The sequence below is a fragment of the Wyeomyia smithii genome, chromosome 3, assembly GCF_029784165.1.
Source record: "Wyeomyia smithii strain HCP4-BCI-WySm-NY-G18 chromosome 3, ASM2978416v1, whole genome shotgun sequence".
Lineage (NCBI taxonomy): Eukaryota > Metazoa > Arthropoda > Insecta > Diptera > Culicidae > Wyeomyia > Wyeomyia smithii.
The window spans coordinates 25,865,206-25,879,855 of NC_073696.1; the positions used below are offsets into that span (position 1 = coordinate 25,865,206).

The following is a 14,650-nucleotide window of genomic DNA, read 5'->3' on the forward strand; positions in this document are numbered from 1 at the left end:
TTATTCTCGGTGGCTACTCGGGGTTGGGATGATCTGTTACAGCCGGATTTAGAGGAGCAGTGGGCAGAGTTCTACTAACAACTCCCATCAATCACCTACGTCAAGGTGGACCGACTCGTATTCACCGATTATCTGATGCCGACAGAGTTCCATATATCCTTCGGCGCGTCCGAGGCACGCTGCGGGGCGAAATCGAATTGCATTATTGTATTATCGTGACTGAAGCTGCTGCTATACGTCTGGTCTACTTTCAAACCGGGTTTCGCTCATCCACGGGTGGACACCAGTGAAACAACTTTGAAGGAGTGGAGAATCCAGCCGTATTTGTGTCGCGGGAAGTTATACCGAAGGATTTTGCAGGGGCAATACAAGCCCCCATCGAACGAATAGTTGGAAGGAAAGAAGAAGAATGCACTCGTGGCAATGGACCACGATCAACTGCATCAACTGTTGGATCGATACTTGTGTTATTGGAATAGGGGGATTGGGGGCATTATAAGCGCACGGGGCGAAACGGGCACCCCTGTTTTCTCCGAATACAATATGATATGTGGAACATTCCCGTAGTTACTACACTATCTATTTTATAGAACAAAAGTGATTTTTCCTTCAGAAATACTAAAATATATAAAAAAGATTAATTTGGTTCTCAGGTGATGAAAAAGTTATTATTATTGAGCACTACTAGTTAAGCTTTTACGGACGTTTAAATGGTCTAATCAATTCTGTACACACTGCAACATGATGTATGGGTCGTACCTCTAATTTCACCATCATTCAAGTTTTTGTTTTATGCTATAATAAGTATAAATAATTGATTTTAACTTCGACTAATTGACTAGGGGCGAAATGGTCACCCTGTAGGTGGGGCGAAATAAGCACACGTTGTCACACAAACCTACCTAAAATTCATCTCAGTAGGCTTTTCAGTTTGTTTCTTCCCATAGTTAGTGTTTGTTTACAGTTATGGTGCGAACATATATAAGACAATCTGGGAGACAGAATTGGTCAAAAGAGGCCCTCCAGGCGGCGTTGAACACTATAAGGCGAGACGAAACATCCACGAAACAAGCTGCAAAGCATGACGGTATCCCGCGGCAGACGTTATGGCACGTTATGTGAGTAAATACCGAACGGAAATGGCGGGGCAGGAGGTAAACCAAATTGGTTCCTTCAGGACTATTTGCACACCAGCTGAAGAACTAGAATTGGTGGATTATATGGGATGAAATCAGAAGCCTAGCGTACCAGCTGGCGGGGAGAAACGAATAATCACACGTCACGTCTTCAACAAAAAACGGCTGTGTGGTTTCCGTAAGCGACATCCTGAACTATTTCTGCGTGCTCCAGAGGCAACCTCTGCGGCTCGGTTGCAAGGCTTCAACAGGGTAGCGGTGAACAATTTTTTCGATGTTTTGACTAAGACGTTAGCGGAAGGCAACTTTACACCAAGCAGAACGTTCAACATCCATGATTCATCCGTCCTTACCGTAAGTTTAGCTATAATCGTTGCCATAAGTTTGAAGTCCAGAATAATTAGTTGTTTTTTTTTGTGTTCAGGTACAAAAAAAATCAAAAGTACTTGCTTGAAAGGGAAGGCGACAAGTCGGATCGGTAACCTCTGCGGAGAGAGGACTGCTGTCCACAACATGCATATGCATGTCTGCCTCTGGAAATTTCATTCCGCCGATGATGATATTCCCCAGAGCTCGACTGTCCGAATCTTTGAAAAAAGGTGCCCCTCCTGATACGTTTTTTGTTTGTAACTCATCTAGCTGGATGAAAGTAATCGAATTTAACGCCTGCTTTGCTTTACGAACTAATTTCATTTTTTTGTCATATTGACTTACATTTTAAGTTTAGTAAAGCGGGCAATGTATGTAGTTTCGCGGGAATGCGAAGATGAACGGAAATAGAAGGTGTGACTAGACTTAGAAAAAATTTTCCCTCGTCCAGACGGGACTCGAACCCGCAATCTCCGTTGTCTCCGGCAAGGTGTTTTGGCCAAATAAACTACTGGGTAAGGTTAACTCTTCCTTAGACCAATGCATTACACCATACTAATAGGCATAATACAATGCCTGGTGATAGATGTACCTCACTTTAATTGTATGTGAATTGTCGGTGAAACCGGATAAAAAGAATACAACTCAATTATGCGTTATGGATTAGCATCTTAAAAAGTATCCTATTTAAAAAAAGCATTTCATAAGACTTCATTAGTTCATTGTAAATATTGAACTAAATATTTTTTACTTTTTACCAAAAGAGTTCATATTTAATTCTCATTAACATCTCCGTAGACATTGGGCATAATATTGGAAACAAAATAGCACGTTTATTCCTAATTTTGTAGAATTTTACAAAATTACTCACAAAATAAAAGCTCCAAGGAGTTCCGGGCTGAAATTTTGTCTACAGACACCTAGTGTAATATTATTTCAGCCCTGAGAGTTTCAGGTTGACCTTTTGTGCGCTAATGGAGATATGACATTTTGAAAAAATCATCGAAATTTTAGATATCTTAAAAACTACACGCCATAGGCATCCTTTTTCTGCGGCAAAGATCAAAGTTTAAAGGATTTATGATTTGAAACTCATAAAGTTTTTTAGTACACTTAGAAAAAAAAATAAAATGAAAATAACAGTTTTTTGTCCATTTTGTCCAAAATAATCACAGGAGGGTTGTGCAAAGCCACGACCGCAAGGTTGAAGTAGAATACTTTTACTCAGCTCTACTCATGGCTGTACATTAACCATTAACGGCCGGGCGAATCGGTTCACGCCACTTTTCGCGTTTAGCCTGGCAGAGGCCTAATGCGCACGGCCAACACAATAAAAAGGTGTTTTCACATTGAAAATTAGACACGGCTTTACTGGAGTAAGTGTTGGCAAATGCATCTACCGCTAATACCGCCGCTATCGTACGAAAACGCGTCGTTTCATGTGGGGAATAATATCAACAACGAAAAATGACGCGTGTCTAAGCACACCCGAGCTGTTTTGCCGTGCCGCTTCCATTTACTTCCTTATAACATCGGCCCCAGGGAAGTACCGGCTGCAACTACCGCTGAGGCTGTTTTCCCTCCCCATACTGCTACTGGTACCCAAAGCTATTAAATCTTCAAATTAAGTGTTTTATTTGTCCTCAAAAGAACAATTGTTCAATCCCATATCGGATATAATGCAATCGCATCTCTGTATTATTACCGACAGTAATATTCTTCTGAACAAAATGATCCAACTTTTCCATTAGAGGAAGTGCCGGACTGAGACGTGGTGATCAACCACAGGGCAAGTGATTTGAAGGCCACAGGCGCAACCCGCTGCTATCCTCTGTTACTGCTGAGTGCCGATATCTGCTGTTACTGCTGTCAACGTTGTGGACGGTCCATCCAGTTCACCTTCCGACTAATGAATGTAGCTAGTTTTCCCAGAAACACTCTTTCATAGCCGAAGGGTGCTACGTAATAGGCCACGCCTTTCAGTTCAGGTTTACCATTTCCTTATGTTCTTTAGACGAATTATTCCACAATTCGCATTTGATTTTTGTATCCAGCGAATAAACACCGATGGTGCTCTCACACACGCAACGGTTTTAACCCGTATCTTATTGCGGTTTGTAACATCAAGCGATTTCGTTTGCTCGCTGTTGCGTGTTGCATCATGTTGCAACATGGCAGCTGGGAGACGACGAAATTCTGTTTATGCTGATTGATTCAATCGACTTCATATTAGCTCTGCATAGTCGAACTAACTGTCTTTGTGAATGCGGTCTAACAGGGCAGTTTGTTATTCAAAGTTGGTTATGCTGATAGCAGCCTTTGCGCTGCCCCTACAGTGGGGGGTTTACTAAATAAAGTAAAAGTAAAAATTAGACAACTACAACAGAATTTGATTGCATCCCGCACAGAATGTCTGCTTGTGTTGATGCCAGAAATTTATTAACCTTCAATTATTTGTTTATTTGCCTTGAAAAAAGCATTTTGCGGTACAAAATCGGTTACTGATTACAACTTTTGAGCTGCCCTAACATTGGGGGATTTGAGGTACACGGACACTGTGGAAGCTTTTTTACATTCAGTAAATTCGACGGGTGCGACAGATTTAAATTGCTAGGATGCAACACTGAATGCTTGCTTGCGTTTACAAAAATTATTAACTTTCAATGACTTGTTTATTTGCCTTGAAAAAGGCATTTTGATTTCAAAAATTGGATTTACTGATGGCAATCTTCATGCTGCCCCAACACGGGGGGAATAATGGCTGTCTGGCGACACACGCTGAGAAATACCGCGCTGCTCCTGAGACGTGGTAACCAACCACAGGGCTAGTGCTGCTGCTAAGGAAGGACGACTGCTGTTGTCGCTGTCTAGAACTATTATGAGCGACTCCGGCTGAAACAGGCTCTTATTTAGGCCAAATAGCATGTTTTCAATTGCAATGTATATGATCCTGTCGACCGTGCTTGGAAAGCAAGCATATAACGACCAATCAGAGGTCGAATTTTTCGTTTTGACAAGGCTTGACTATTTTCAATAGTACAATAGTGTGAATAATAAAATTACAATTATCTTATTTTGGGAAGAATCTTAGAAAATTTTCCAATCTATTGCTGCAAGAACGAAGGAAATCCATTGAATACTAACCGATTTATTAGCATTTGAAATTGGACATATTTTTCACTTTTTTCGGTTTTAGGTTTTCATTTCACTATGTAGCCGAACTTCCTGAGAGAAGTATTCTACTTCAAAATCAATATCTCGTACACGAAGCATTCTTGAATAGTTGTGACTTTGGAAGACTTTGTAGAAGTACAACTTTGTAGAAGAAACCATCCTTCTAAATTGAAAAAAATCACAGGAAGGTTGTATGCAAAGCCACGACCGCAAGGTTGAAGTAGAATACTTTTGCAAGAAAGATAACCCCGTTACTTGCGTGTCAGTCATTTTTTCTAGTAAATAAACGTTGACCGTTCATTGGCAGTATTGTAATTTCTCTTTGTTTGATATTTTGAATGAAGTTTATTGAATATTTTTAAAATTTTGCGCAAATGAGAAGTTGAAGTGCTGCCAAATTTCAATATGCACATTTAATACGACATCATTAAACGGGAACGGAACAAAAGCTACAGTTATGCAGAACGCGAATGGCGGCGCTATGCGATTCGCCTTACCGTGATGAAATGTACAGCTCTTTTTACGACGAAGTAGAGCTATACATTTCAACACATTTCGTCTTGCCGAATCACATCGCGCCGACATTTGCGTTCTGCATAACCGTAGCCAACCACTAAGCGACGCAAACGTAGTCAGAGTATGCATGTGGATTAAGATAATTAACTTTGGATTATAGCGCAAAACGAGAAAATATTAACTCTTCAAATATTCATTTGTGTTCTTCAAATTTCATTCGTTCAATTTAATAGCTGATGAAATCTTTGTTTAATATCTGATGAAGCCTCTTATATAGGCCAAATAATGGGAAAGCAATCGTATAACGACCAATCAGAGGTCGAATTTTGTGTTTTGACAAGGCTTGACTATTTTCAATAGTACAATAGAACGAATAATAAAATTGCAATTTCCTGCATTTGGTAGGAATCTTAGAAGATTTTCTAATCGATTGCTGCAATAACGAAGGAAATCCATCGAAAACTAACCGATTTATTAGCATTTGAAATTGGACATATTTTTCACTTTTTTCGGTTTTAGATTTTCATTTCAAATCCCTATGTAGCCGAACTTCCTGAGAGAAGTATTCTACTTCAAAATGAAGACAAAAAAAATTTAGTACTAATTTATTACACGTTTAGTACAAATATTTTCATACAAAAATATTCCTTGATTATTCTAATAAACATTGCCGAAATCACTATCTCAAAAAACCAACACGATCCGGAGTTATTAAATTTGTTCCGCTAGGTTGCATTCCTGGACCACTGTGCAATGTCGAATCACCCTCTACTATTGTGTTCCCGCATCACAGCACACCGCGATGAACACACACTGCCCTGTGGAAGTTTATTTCTGTAACTGAGAGAGTGGCCTGGTTTGGTCATTTCCTTCGCCACACACGCCCAACAGCTGATTCTCCAGTTCTTCTCCTGCTTGATGGACACAGTTCGCATACCAAGAACCTTGCCTTTATTGAACAAGCTCGTAAGTGCTTCGTGACCGTTGTGACTCTACCTCCCCATTGCAGCCATAAGCTTCAGCCTCTTGACGTTAGTTTTATGGGACCACTGAAAACTGCTTTTTCTAAAGCGATCGAAGACTACCTGAAAGCAAATCCTGGTAAAGTTGTAACATTAAACGAAATCAGTGAGCTATTTGGATTGGCATACATACAAACGGCCAATGCGAAAACGGCTCAAAGTGGATTCAGTGTAACAGGTATTGTTCCACTGAACAGATTTGAATTCACCGACAATGATTTTGCCCCCGCTGATATTACAGATGTTCTCCCAGAGACTAATCCAAACCCAGACAACGCGCTGGATGTTTTTAATGGCTCCATTCATGATATAACGGACAGCTATATAGGGAGCGAGCAAGGCGTCTGGCGAATTCAAATCACTGGATTGTGAGCCAAGCCCTTCTCAGATCAGCAATAGTCCATTCGGAGGTGTTGGAAATAGAACCAAGTCGAGCCCTAAAATGTTGCTAGCGAGCTCGTTCAAGGTTTCTCCTTCTGATATCATGCCTTTGGCGAAAACAAATACCAGAAAAGTCGTTCGTGGCAGAAAGAGGGAAAAGGCCTGCAATATAACAGCAAGTCCTTATCGGAATAAACTGAGGTCACTGCAGGCGTTGAAGGATATAGGGCACCTGAAAAAAACCACAAAGGTAGAGCAAAAATCCGTTTCTAACAATGGTTCCGAAACCTCTAAGCGCAAACGAGGTCGACCAAAAGGACCCAAAAACCAAGTGAAGACAATGCAAGATTCACTTTGTGAACATTGTGGCAGCTGCTTTAGTTTGTCAGAGGATGGCCAAAACTGGTCAAAATGTTGTTTTTGTGTTCTTGTGGTTTCATGAACGCCAAGAAGATTCACGATGCGCATCTTGTGATTTCGCATAGATAATAATAATAAGATAATTTGTTGACTTTGTGGACGTTTAAATGATTTTTTGTTGAAGTTTAATTTAATGAAGTTAATTTTTTTAACCAATTAAAACATATTGTTAACATGTTCTTATAGAAGTACCAGAATAAACAAAAAGATTTTTGAATTTTAACACCTTTTACGCAATTCATAACAAAAAGAAATGTGCGCGGCACGTGTATGTGTGTGAGTGTGTGTTTATGGGGGGTCATGTTGTACTTATATATACCTTCAGAATATCATTCATGAGCGTTCTCATTATACACCGTGCGGTGCTCATTATGCCCCAGGGGAGTGCTCATTGTGCCTCACACACCGACCGATTTCCAACTTTTGATGGATGAATTTAATTTGTATTTTTCAACATTATACAATATTTTTTTCTATTTGTTAATAAAGTACGTTTAATTAGAAATAGTGTGTTTGAGTTTTGCACACTACTATTTTTTTCATTACTATTTTTTTCATTTTCAATGCCTAAATCAGCAATCAAGTTAGGGTGCTCATTATGCCCCTACTCCCCCTATGTTATTGATCCCCGCTAGGGCCGGCATCACACTATTTTCCCGAGTGGGTAGTAAGAAATAGGAAAGGTTCATGGGTGGCCTTCCAGCAGTTAACCAGAACAATCGCCATGGCGGACGAAAACACGCGTGTAGGCATGTTTTTGAGTTCTTTCTTCGTTTTATTAATCAATTTTTGCGACAAAAATGTTGAAGTAGATCTTACGCTTCAGATTTGCCCAGAAACTCTCGATGGAGCCAGCTAGGGGACGCATCATCTCCTCCAACGCTTGCTTCGAGTAGTGGGCCGACGGCAGATCCAGCCAGTACACCACGTTTTTGCTCTTATGGTATTTATTGATGAACGACCCAACTTTCGACAGGCACTTCCTACTATAAATTTCCCCGTTCACCAGTGCGGAGCGAAAGAAGAGCGGCTCTGACATCCCCTTCTCGCTGATTGTCAGCTACAGCAGCACCTTCTTGTGGAACTTGGTGTGTCAATTGAACTTCACCTCGGTGCTGAATTCCTTTGTAGGGAAATAAAGTATAAAGTGCCCTGTCAGTTGTTGCCATTCATGTTGGCCAGATATTTTTCACAGTTTGACTGGTGGCACCAACCTTCCGACCAAACGCACGCAGCGTTGTAGCCACGTTTACCTCGGTTTTCCTCTTCAGCATCCTTTAAAGCTTCCCATCGCTCATGGTCATCGGCCGTTTGGAGCCGGTTTTTTTATGCTTTTATTCTTGTTCAATAGTGCCAAGATATTGTAGATGCCGAAACGGGCGTATTCGGCGTCCACAAAGTGTCGCACGATATCCGTTTTTGACGCGGCGAGGTACCGTTTTTTGAACGCGCACACTTCTGAATGAAATAATTTCACTGTTTTTGCCATCACGGTTAGAGTTCGAGTTAATTTTTTTCTGTTGACTCATGGGTTACTATGATTGATGCTGCATGGGTTGTTTCGTTAGTGCGTATAAAGGTAAACCCATGAGGAATAGACAATTTTTGTGCATTTTTTAATGCAAACTCGAAGCTCAACGGTTTTGTCTCCCCGAAAAAAGTCTCCATCCAAAATTCAAATCCTAAGCGGATCTCTAGTAAGGCTTCACTTACAGTAGTGAAAGTCTCACTTTTTTGACCAATGAAAAAAATGCACAAGAGTAGTTGAAGTTTTGAAGTTAAAAATTTTATTTGATAGCAAATTGTTTAGAAATGCATTAAATCTGTAGCTTAATAAATTCTCGCTCAACGATATCCTTAAAAAGGCGGTCGCTCGTACATGTGCACGGCAATTTTGAGTTTCGAACATAGAAATCAGTAATTTTTTTTAGTTTTGTCCGATAATTCCGTGTGGGTAAGTACCCATAGGAAAATTTTCTGAGTGGGTACTACTACCCATACTACCCACATCAACCGCCGGCCCTGATCCCCGCGTACTGCTTGAGATTTTTCTAAATTTGTAAAGCCGCACCCCGTAACCCCGCCACCTCGATACTCAATTTTAAGAATCTGAAGGTGAGGATGGGCTGGCGACCCTTCGGTGCGGTCATTTTTTCCCAATTCGTTCTGTCTCCCTCCGTCGCGTTTTATTGCAACTAGCAATAGCTCTTCTACCCGTTCTGTTTTAATTTTGATTATTTCGAAGTCATCAAAAAAACTAGAACCAAAATTATTAATAAAATTATTAAAACATAGTTCCCATTCAAAATTCATACGAATATTACAAGAATTCATTGCGAATTTGAAAAATTAGCCGAGTACCCGATCCTGCTCAGAATTCAATAAGAGCTCTAGTTGTTATGCTGGCTTAGAGGTCTGATTGGTTGAACTCGAGAATTGACACTCTATGTTACTGTTGAATCTATAATTTTGAAGCGGATTGTAAGATCATTTATTGAATCAGTTTACCTTTCAATATTGATTCACTTATGTCAAAAAAATACCTATGCTAAGTTTGGTAGAGGTATAGCTTACGGAACGATGATCAATCAAATTTCAATTGAATAATAGCTTCAGCAACTTTTCCTAACATATTTTGAACTTTTCGCTTTCAAATTATTAATACGTCAAATTGTGACGGTCGATCGACAAAGCTGATTGGACGTTTTAAGATGCTTCCCTATTATTAGTTGCACGAATGATATTCCTAAAATATTCAATACACAGACAACCAATAGTTATAGAATATAGATAGTAACATCGGTGAATACAGTAGAATACCGAAATATGTCGATTCACTTTAAATAAAAATCTTTAAAAATTACTTGGTACAAATAGTGCAATCTTTTTGCATTATTTTTTATCCACTACATATCGCCCTGCTTGCGAAAATTTGAGCGTTATTGGCTTTTTGCAAACTGCAAGTCGTTATCTAAGACTTCAAAATAGCGATTTTTACTTCCTGGCCATAGTCTCTGTTCTAGAAGTACTGATATTGGAAAGTGTTTGAGCATTTTTTATTTTCACACTGCTTCGCAGAGTCTGAAAGTTGCGAATTGAATTTCAAAACGGCATCGAAAACTTCAATTTGCTGTTTCTTGATGTCATGTCAGTTCTTATAGTACCATTATTGAGAAGTATTTAAGCATGTTTCTCAATTCTACCCTTTCCAGACATTTTCACTCATTGAATTTCAAATGTCATTGGACATCGAATCCCGGTCATTCTGGTTCCAGAAATTCCATGAATAGAAGGTTTTTGAACAGTCTCCTGGATTTTATTAAGGTTTTCACCATTCTTAAATCAAATATAGCTTCGAACATCATGTTTCTTTGTACACATGTTTTTGGCCTCCAGAAAAACGAATTAATTAAAAAAGTTCTTATGAACATAAAAAGTCTTGTTTCTGGTAAACTAGGACCCTAGTATTTTTTTTCCAATATCGATCGTTCTCACACTATGCAAATTTTTAACAATTTTTGGAACTTTCAAATGTAAATCATAGGGAATTCAAAATGTACAGCATTACTGGCCCTCTATTTTTTCCAACATGAACTATCTGCGTATCGAATGCCACAGTTGAACATCGTTTCACTCACATGTTTTCTTTATCTCTCATATGATCTCGTACGGTGATTCGTGTGTGTACCTGAATTATATTCTTACTGTACAGTAAACCTTCACTTAGTAGCGTACCAATTTGCTTTTGAGCATAATTTGTATCAAAATAGTTAAACATTTAAATTACTTCACTATAAATAACAAAAATCAAACAACTGCAAATTCGAAAAAATCACCACTAATGCACGGCATGCTGTGCTCATACGGCCGTTTAACGAGCTGCTATCAACAACAGACCACGATGATAGTGATGATGATGCACATATCACCAACACACACTCACGCGAGCAAAGGCAACAGCACGATGACAGGAGGGTAGCCCTCGCACTTTAGTCAGTTGTGGATCTTCGAGAAAGTCGCTTGTGCTTGTGCTTCTGGGCTTTTAAGCGCGAACAGTGAAACAGTGCAATGGATTCGAGAGAAATTTGATAGAACTTTATGGTTTTCGCACCTCGTCAGCACCTGTGGAACCAAAAACCCGTGGGCGATGTAAGTGTACTGTTAGCACGGGAGCGGGGTTACGTGTTTGTTTTTTCGTGGGGCAATGCCTGCTGAGAAAGTGTCTGAAAGAAATGTTTGGATCGTGTCACTCACGGCTGGCCCCTCGTAGGTACCTCTCTAAATATAAACAGGAAAGGCAACGGTAAGCGTGTTACTGTTGTTGTTATTGTGATTAATTACCGCTGGAGCGTGTGAAAGATAATAACCATGCACTTAGGGGTCTTGTTCGAGTGGATTAAATGTCGTGAAGCTGGTAGGGATTAGTTCCTCTCCGAGATTGCTGTACAGCGGGCGCACTTTGAGTAGGATGTCGATGTAGACAAGTATATACTTAACTCGTTTTGTAAACAGTTTGCGTTTCAGCGCAATAAACAGGTATTCAATTGCAAGGCAGGTAGTTTTTTTGCATATCGTTCTGTCTATACAGCAAAAGATAGAGTCGTGTTCGCCGTAGTTGGCAGATATTGACCTTCAAAAGCGCGTACAGTGCAGTGTGTTGAGGAAACATGTTACGTAAAAATTATGCTAGCTTCCTCAACAGGCACACGATAATGTAAATAATCTCTCTTACCATTGTAGACATGTAACAACTGTCGAGCGTATCTCTCTAAGCGATAACTCATGACACTGAGCGGAGCCGGAGCCGAACGCGTGGAAAAATGATATCATCCCAACCGGTTACGCTGGGTGTTCTGGCAATGGTGATGGTGGCAATGTGCGGCCGAGTAGCCGCAATGTTGCAGCTAAGTGATCACCGGAATGCGATGAAACCTTCACCGGCGTTGGTGATGAGCGAGAATACTCTGCTTAATGATGTCCATGAGTACGAGCTGACCCAAGCACAGAACTTTCAGCGACAGGATGCTCTACAGCGGGCTTGTACGCAGCTTAAGGACACGCTCGAGTACAAATCGGTAGATGAGCTGAACTCCTTCCAGTCGAATCACCTGTTGATCGACGAGAGACACAAGTTTCTTTACTGCTACGTACCAAAGGTAATGCCATTACAATTAATTTATAGCCTTTTGAACTGGTCACAGTAATTACTTGCCGTGAAACGATTATGATTTCACTTTTGAATGATGTCACTTCAGATGAAAAGTGACGCGTTATTCATGTAAAACAGTATTTCGTAGTACTGATAGCATTTGCTGGATATTTTTATGTCAAAAAATTTGTCTCACTTCTGAAGTCTAGAAAAGAATGAAGACTCAAACGGGCGCATGTTCAGGCTCCGAGTTTTACTGTAAACGCTTGAATTCGAACCCTGACCCTAGAGCCATTTTAGAACGGATTGGTCTTCTGAAGTCGAAAAAAACATTTCAAACATAGTTTAAAATCCCCATGAAACGATCAAATAAGAGAGCGATTGTTACTCGAAGAAAATGAATCCAAATTAGACACTTGTTTTGCTCTTTTGTTAATCATTTAGTTATCAACAGACTTCAACAATCTCTTACTGATACACTTATTATTGTGTATTCTTCTAAGAGCAAGTTTTTTTTCTGTAACGTCAGTACAGTTGATTTATGACCTGTCGGAGTGATTACCCACTTGCGATTTTGCTTTCAATCGTTTCACTATCAATTGACTTCTCACCATCTATTACTGGCATAACCAAGTGCAAGACAATAAAAACACGATGCTAAATTTTCTAACAAAAATATACCACTCACCCCTAAGGTCGCCTGCACCAACTGGAAGCGCATTCTGATGATCATGACGGATAAGTGGAACGGCACCGACCCGTTGCAAATTCCGGCCGATACGGCCCACTCAAACGGAATGTTCCGAACGTACAGTACACTCAACGAAACGGAACGGCAAGCCGTCCTATCAGATTACAACCGCTTCGTACTGGTGCGGCATCCATTCGAGCGGCTGCTTTCCGCCTTCCGCAACAAGTTGGAGGGCAACTCCAAGAGTGCAAAGTACTTTCAGGTAAGTTCCCACCAAAAACCTGAATTCTAACCTCAATAATAATCAACAAAATTTCAGTCCCGCGTGGGCAAATTGATCGTGAAAACGTTCCGCCCGAACGCGTCGAACGCTTCGCTGGAGTACGGCCACGACGTTACGTTCCGGGAGTTTATCCAGTACCTGCTGAGGCCGGACTTGAGCCGCAACTCGAACCTCTCCTTCAACGAGCACTGGGAACCGATCTCCAAGCTGTGCCACCCGTGCGCCCTGCAGTATAACATCATCGGCAAGTACGAAACGTTGGTGGACGATTCGGCGCTCGCCCTGCACCTGGCAGGGGTCAGCAGTGAGATTAACTTTCCTGTTGCATACAAAACCTCCGGTACGGGGGAACGACTACGGAAGTATTTCAGTGACATTCCGCTACCTCTCATCAAGAGTTTGTACCGGCTGTACGAGGAAGATTTTCGGTTGTTCGATTATAACTTGGAGGAAATTTTAGGCTTTGAGCTGGGATGACAATAATGACGTGTAAAAAATCAATATCGGACAATCGGTACTAAGTACCGAATTATGGAAAAATGTGACCAAGAAGAAAAAAAAAACGAAAACAAAGATAAGGCTAAGCTTTAAAATAACGCAATGACTAAACGAAGGCAATCAATGTATACGCTTCAACACAAACTCGAAGGAGAGGTGTTTTATTGATGTTTAAAATTCTAAACAAAACATGTATTTTGTACAATGACTAACATTCGCAACTTATACCATAGGATTTTTTTCTAGATGTGATTTATGCATTCTGTTCCGTACTTATTGACTAATTCGTGGACGACTCTGTGATGGCTAGTTTTTTGTCGTAAATAAATTATAGTTTTTACAAATTAGCAAATGGTGTGTTTTATTTAGTTGCTTTTCAAAAGTTACAGTAATTCGGAATCCAAGCAAACTGGACTGCTGTCATTATTGCAGTTTATTACTGTCTTATTGCTTCATGGGTTGCACGCATTAATCTTGTCGAAATCATAGTAGGCATGACATCGTTAATGTTTAACACGTACATGAAAGTGAAATTACGCCCGAGGCGTTAAAATAAAAACAGCATTTTACAAGGTAAGAGCAATTTAGTTATCGCAATTTTTGTTGCATGGTATATTCACAAAAGTGTTCTTACCAGGACACTGAAGAATAAACTGAATAAATCAAAAAGGGCGCAAAATTTAAAAGAATATGGTGAGGCTGACTGCTGTTTTACTTCTGCGAGGAAAGTTGAACCTAAGTAATGAGCAGAGCCGGATTTATGGGGGGGCCCAGGGGGCCCGGGCCCCGGGCCCCCACATTTTTGGGGCCCCCACAAATTGAGAAAAAGATTTTTACTCTTTAAAAAATGAGATTTAATCAAAAGTTCGATTTACAGTAAGAAAATTTGATCAGACCATTTCAATCTGACACTTTCTTTCAGTGTTATTTTTTCGCTAGCGCCAATATCACGACTACATCCATAAGAGCTCACCTTGGATCAGGGTTGCCACATTTATTTCTGTATTTTTG

At 40.2% G+C, this 14,650-nt stretch overlaps 1 protein-coding gene and 1 long non-coding RNA gene across 5 annotated transcripts; both read left to right on the forward strand.

Annotated features, from left to right (window-relative positions):
* Positions 1–849: 849 nt before the first annotated feature.
* Positions 850–1,493, forward strand: LOC129731151 (uncharacterized). The gene is made up of 2 exons (XR_008728975.1): positions 850–1,118; positions 1,178–1,493. It is a non-coding gene; the product is annotated as an uncharacterized LOC129731151 (long non-coding RNA).
* A 9,494-nt stretch (positions 1,494–10,987) lies between these two features.
* LOC129731799 (carbohydrate sulfotransferase 11) lies at positions 10,988–13,991 on the forward strand. Of its 4 annotated transcripts, none has more exons than XM_055692110.1 (4): positions 10,988–11,167; positions 11,759–12,174; positions 12,863–13,120; positions 13,178–13,991. In XM_055692110.1, the coding sequence occupies exons 2-4, from the start codon at positions 11,839–11,841 to the stop codon at positions 13,616–13,618; spliced, it is 1,035 nt and encodes a 344-aa protein (XP_055548085.1). In that variant the 5' UTR covers positions 10,988–11,167; positions 11,759–11,838; the 3' UTR covers positions 13,619–13,991. The 4 variants fall into 4 exon arrangements, with proteins under 4 accessions (XP_055548085.1, XP_055548086.1, XP_055548088.1 ...); XM_055692111.1 differs by lacking the exon at positions 10,988–11,167 and adding an exon at positions 11,214–11,687; XM_055692113.1 differs by lacking the exon at positions 10,988–11,167 and adding an exon at positions 11,214–11,569.
* Positions 13,992–14,650: the final 659 nt, after the last annotated feature.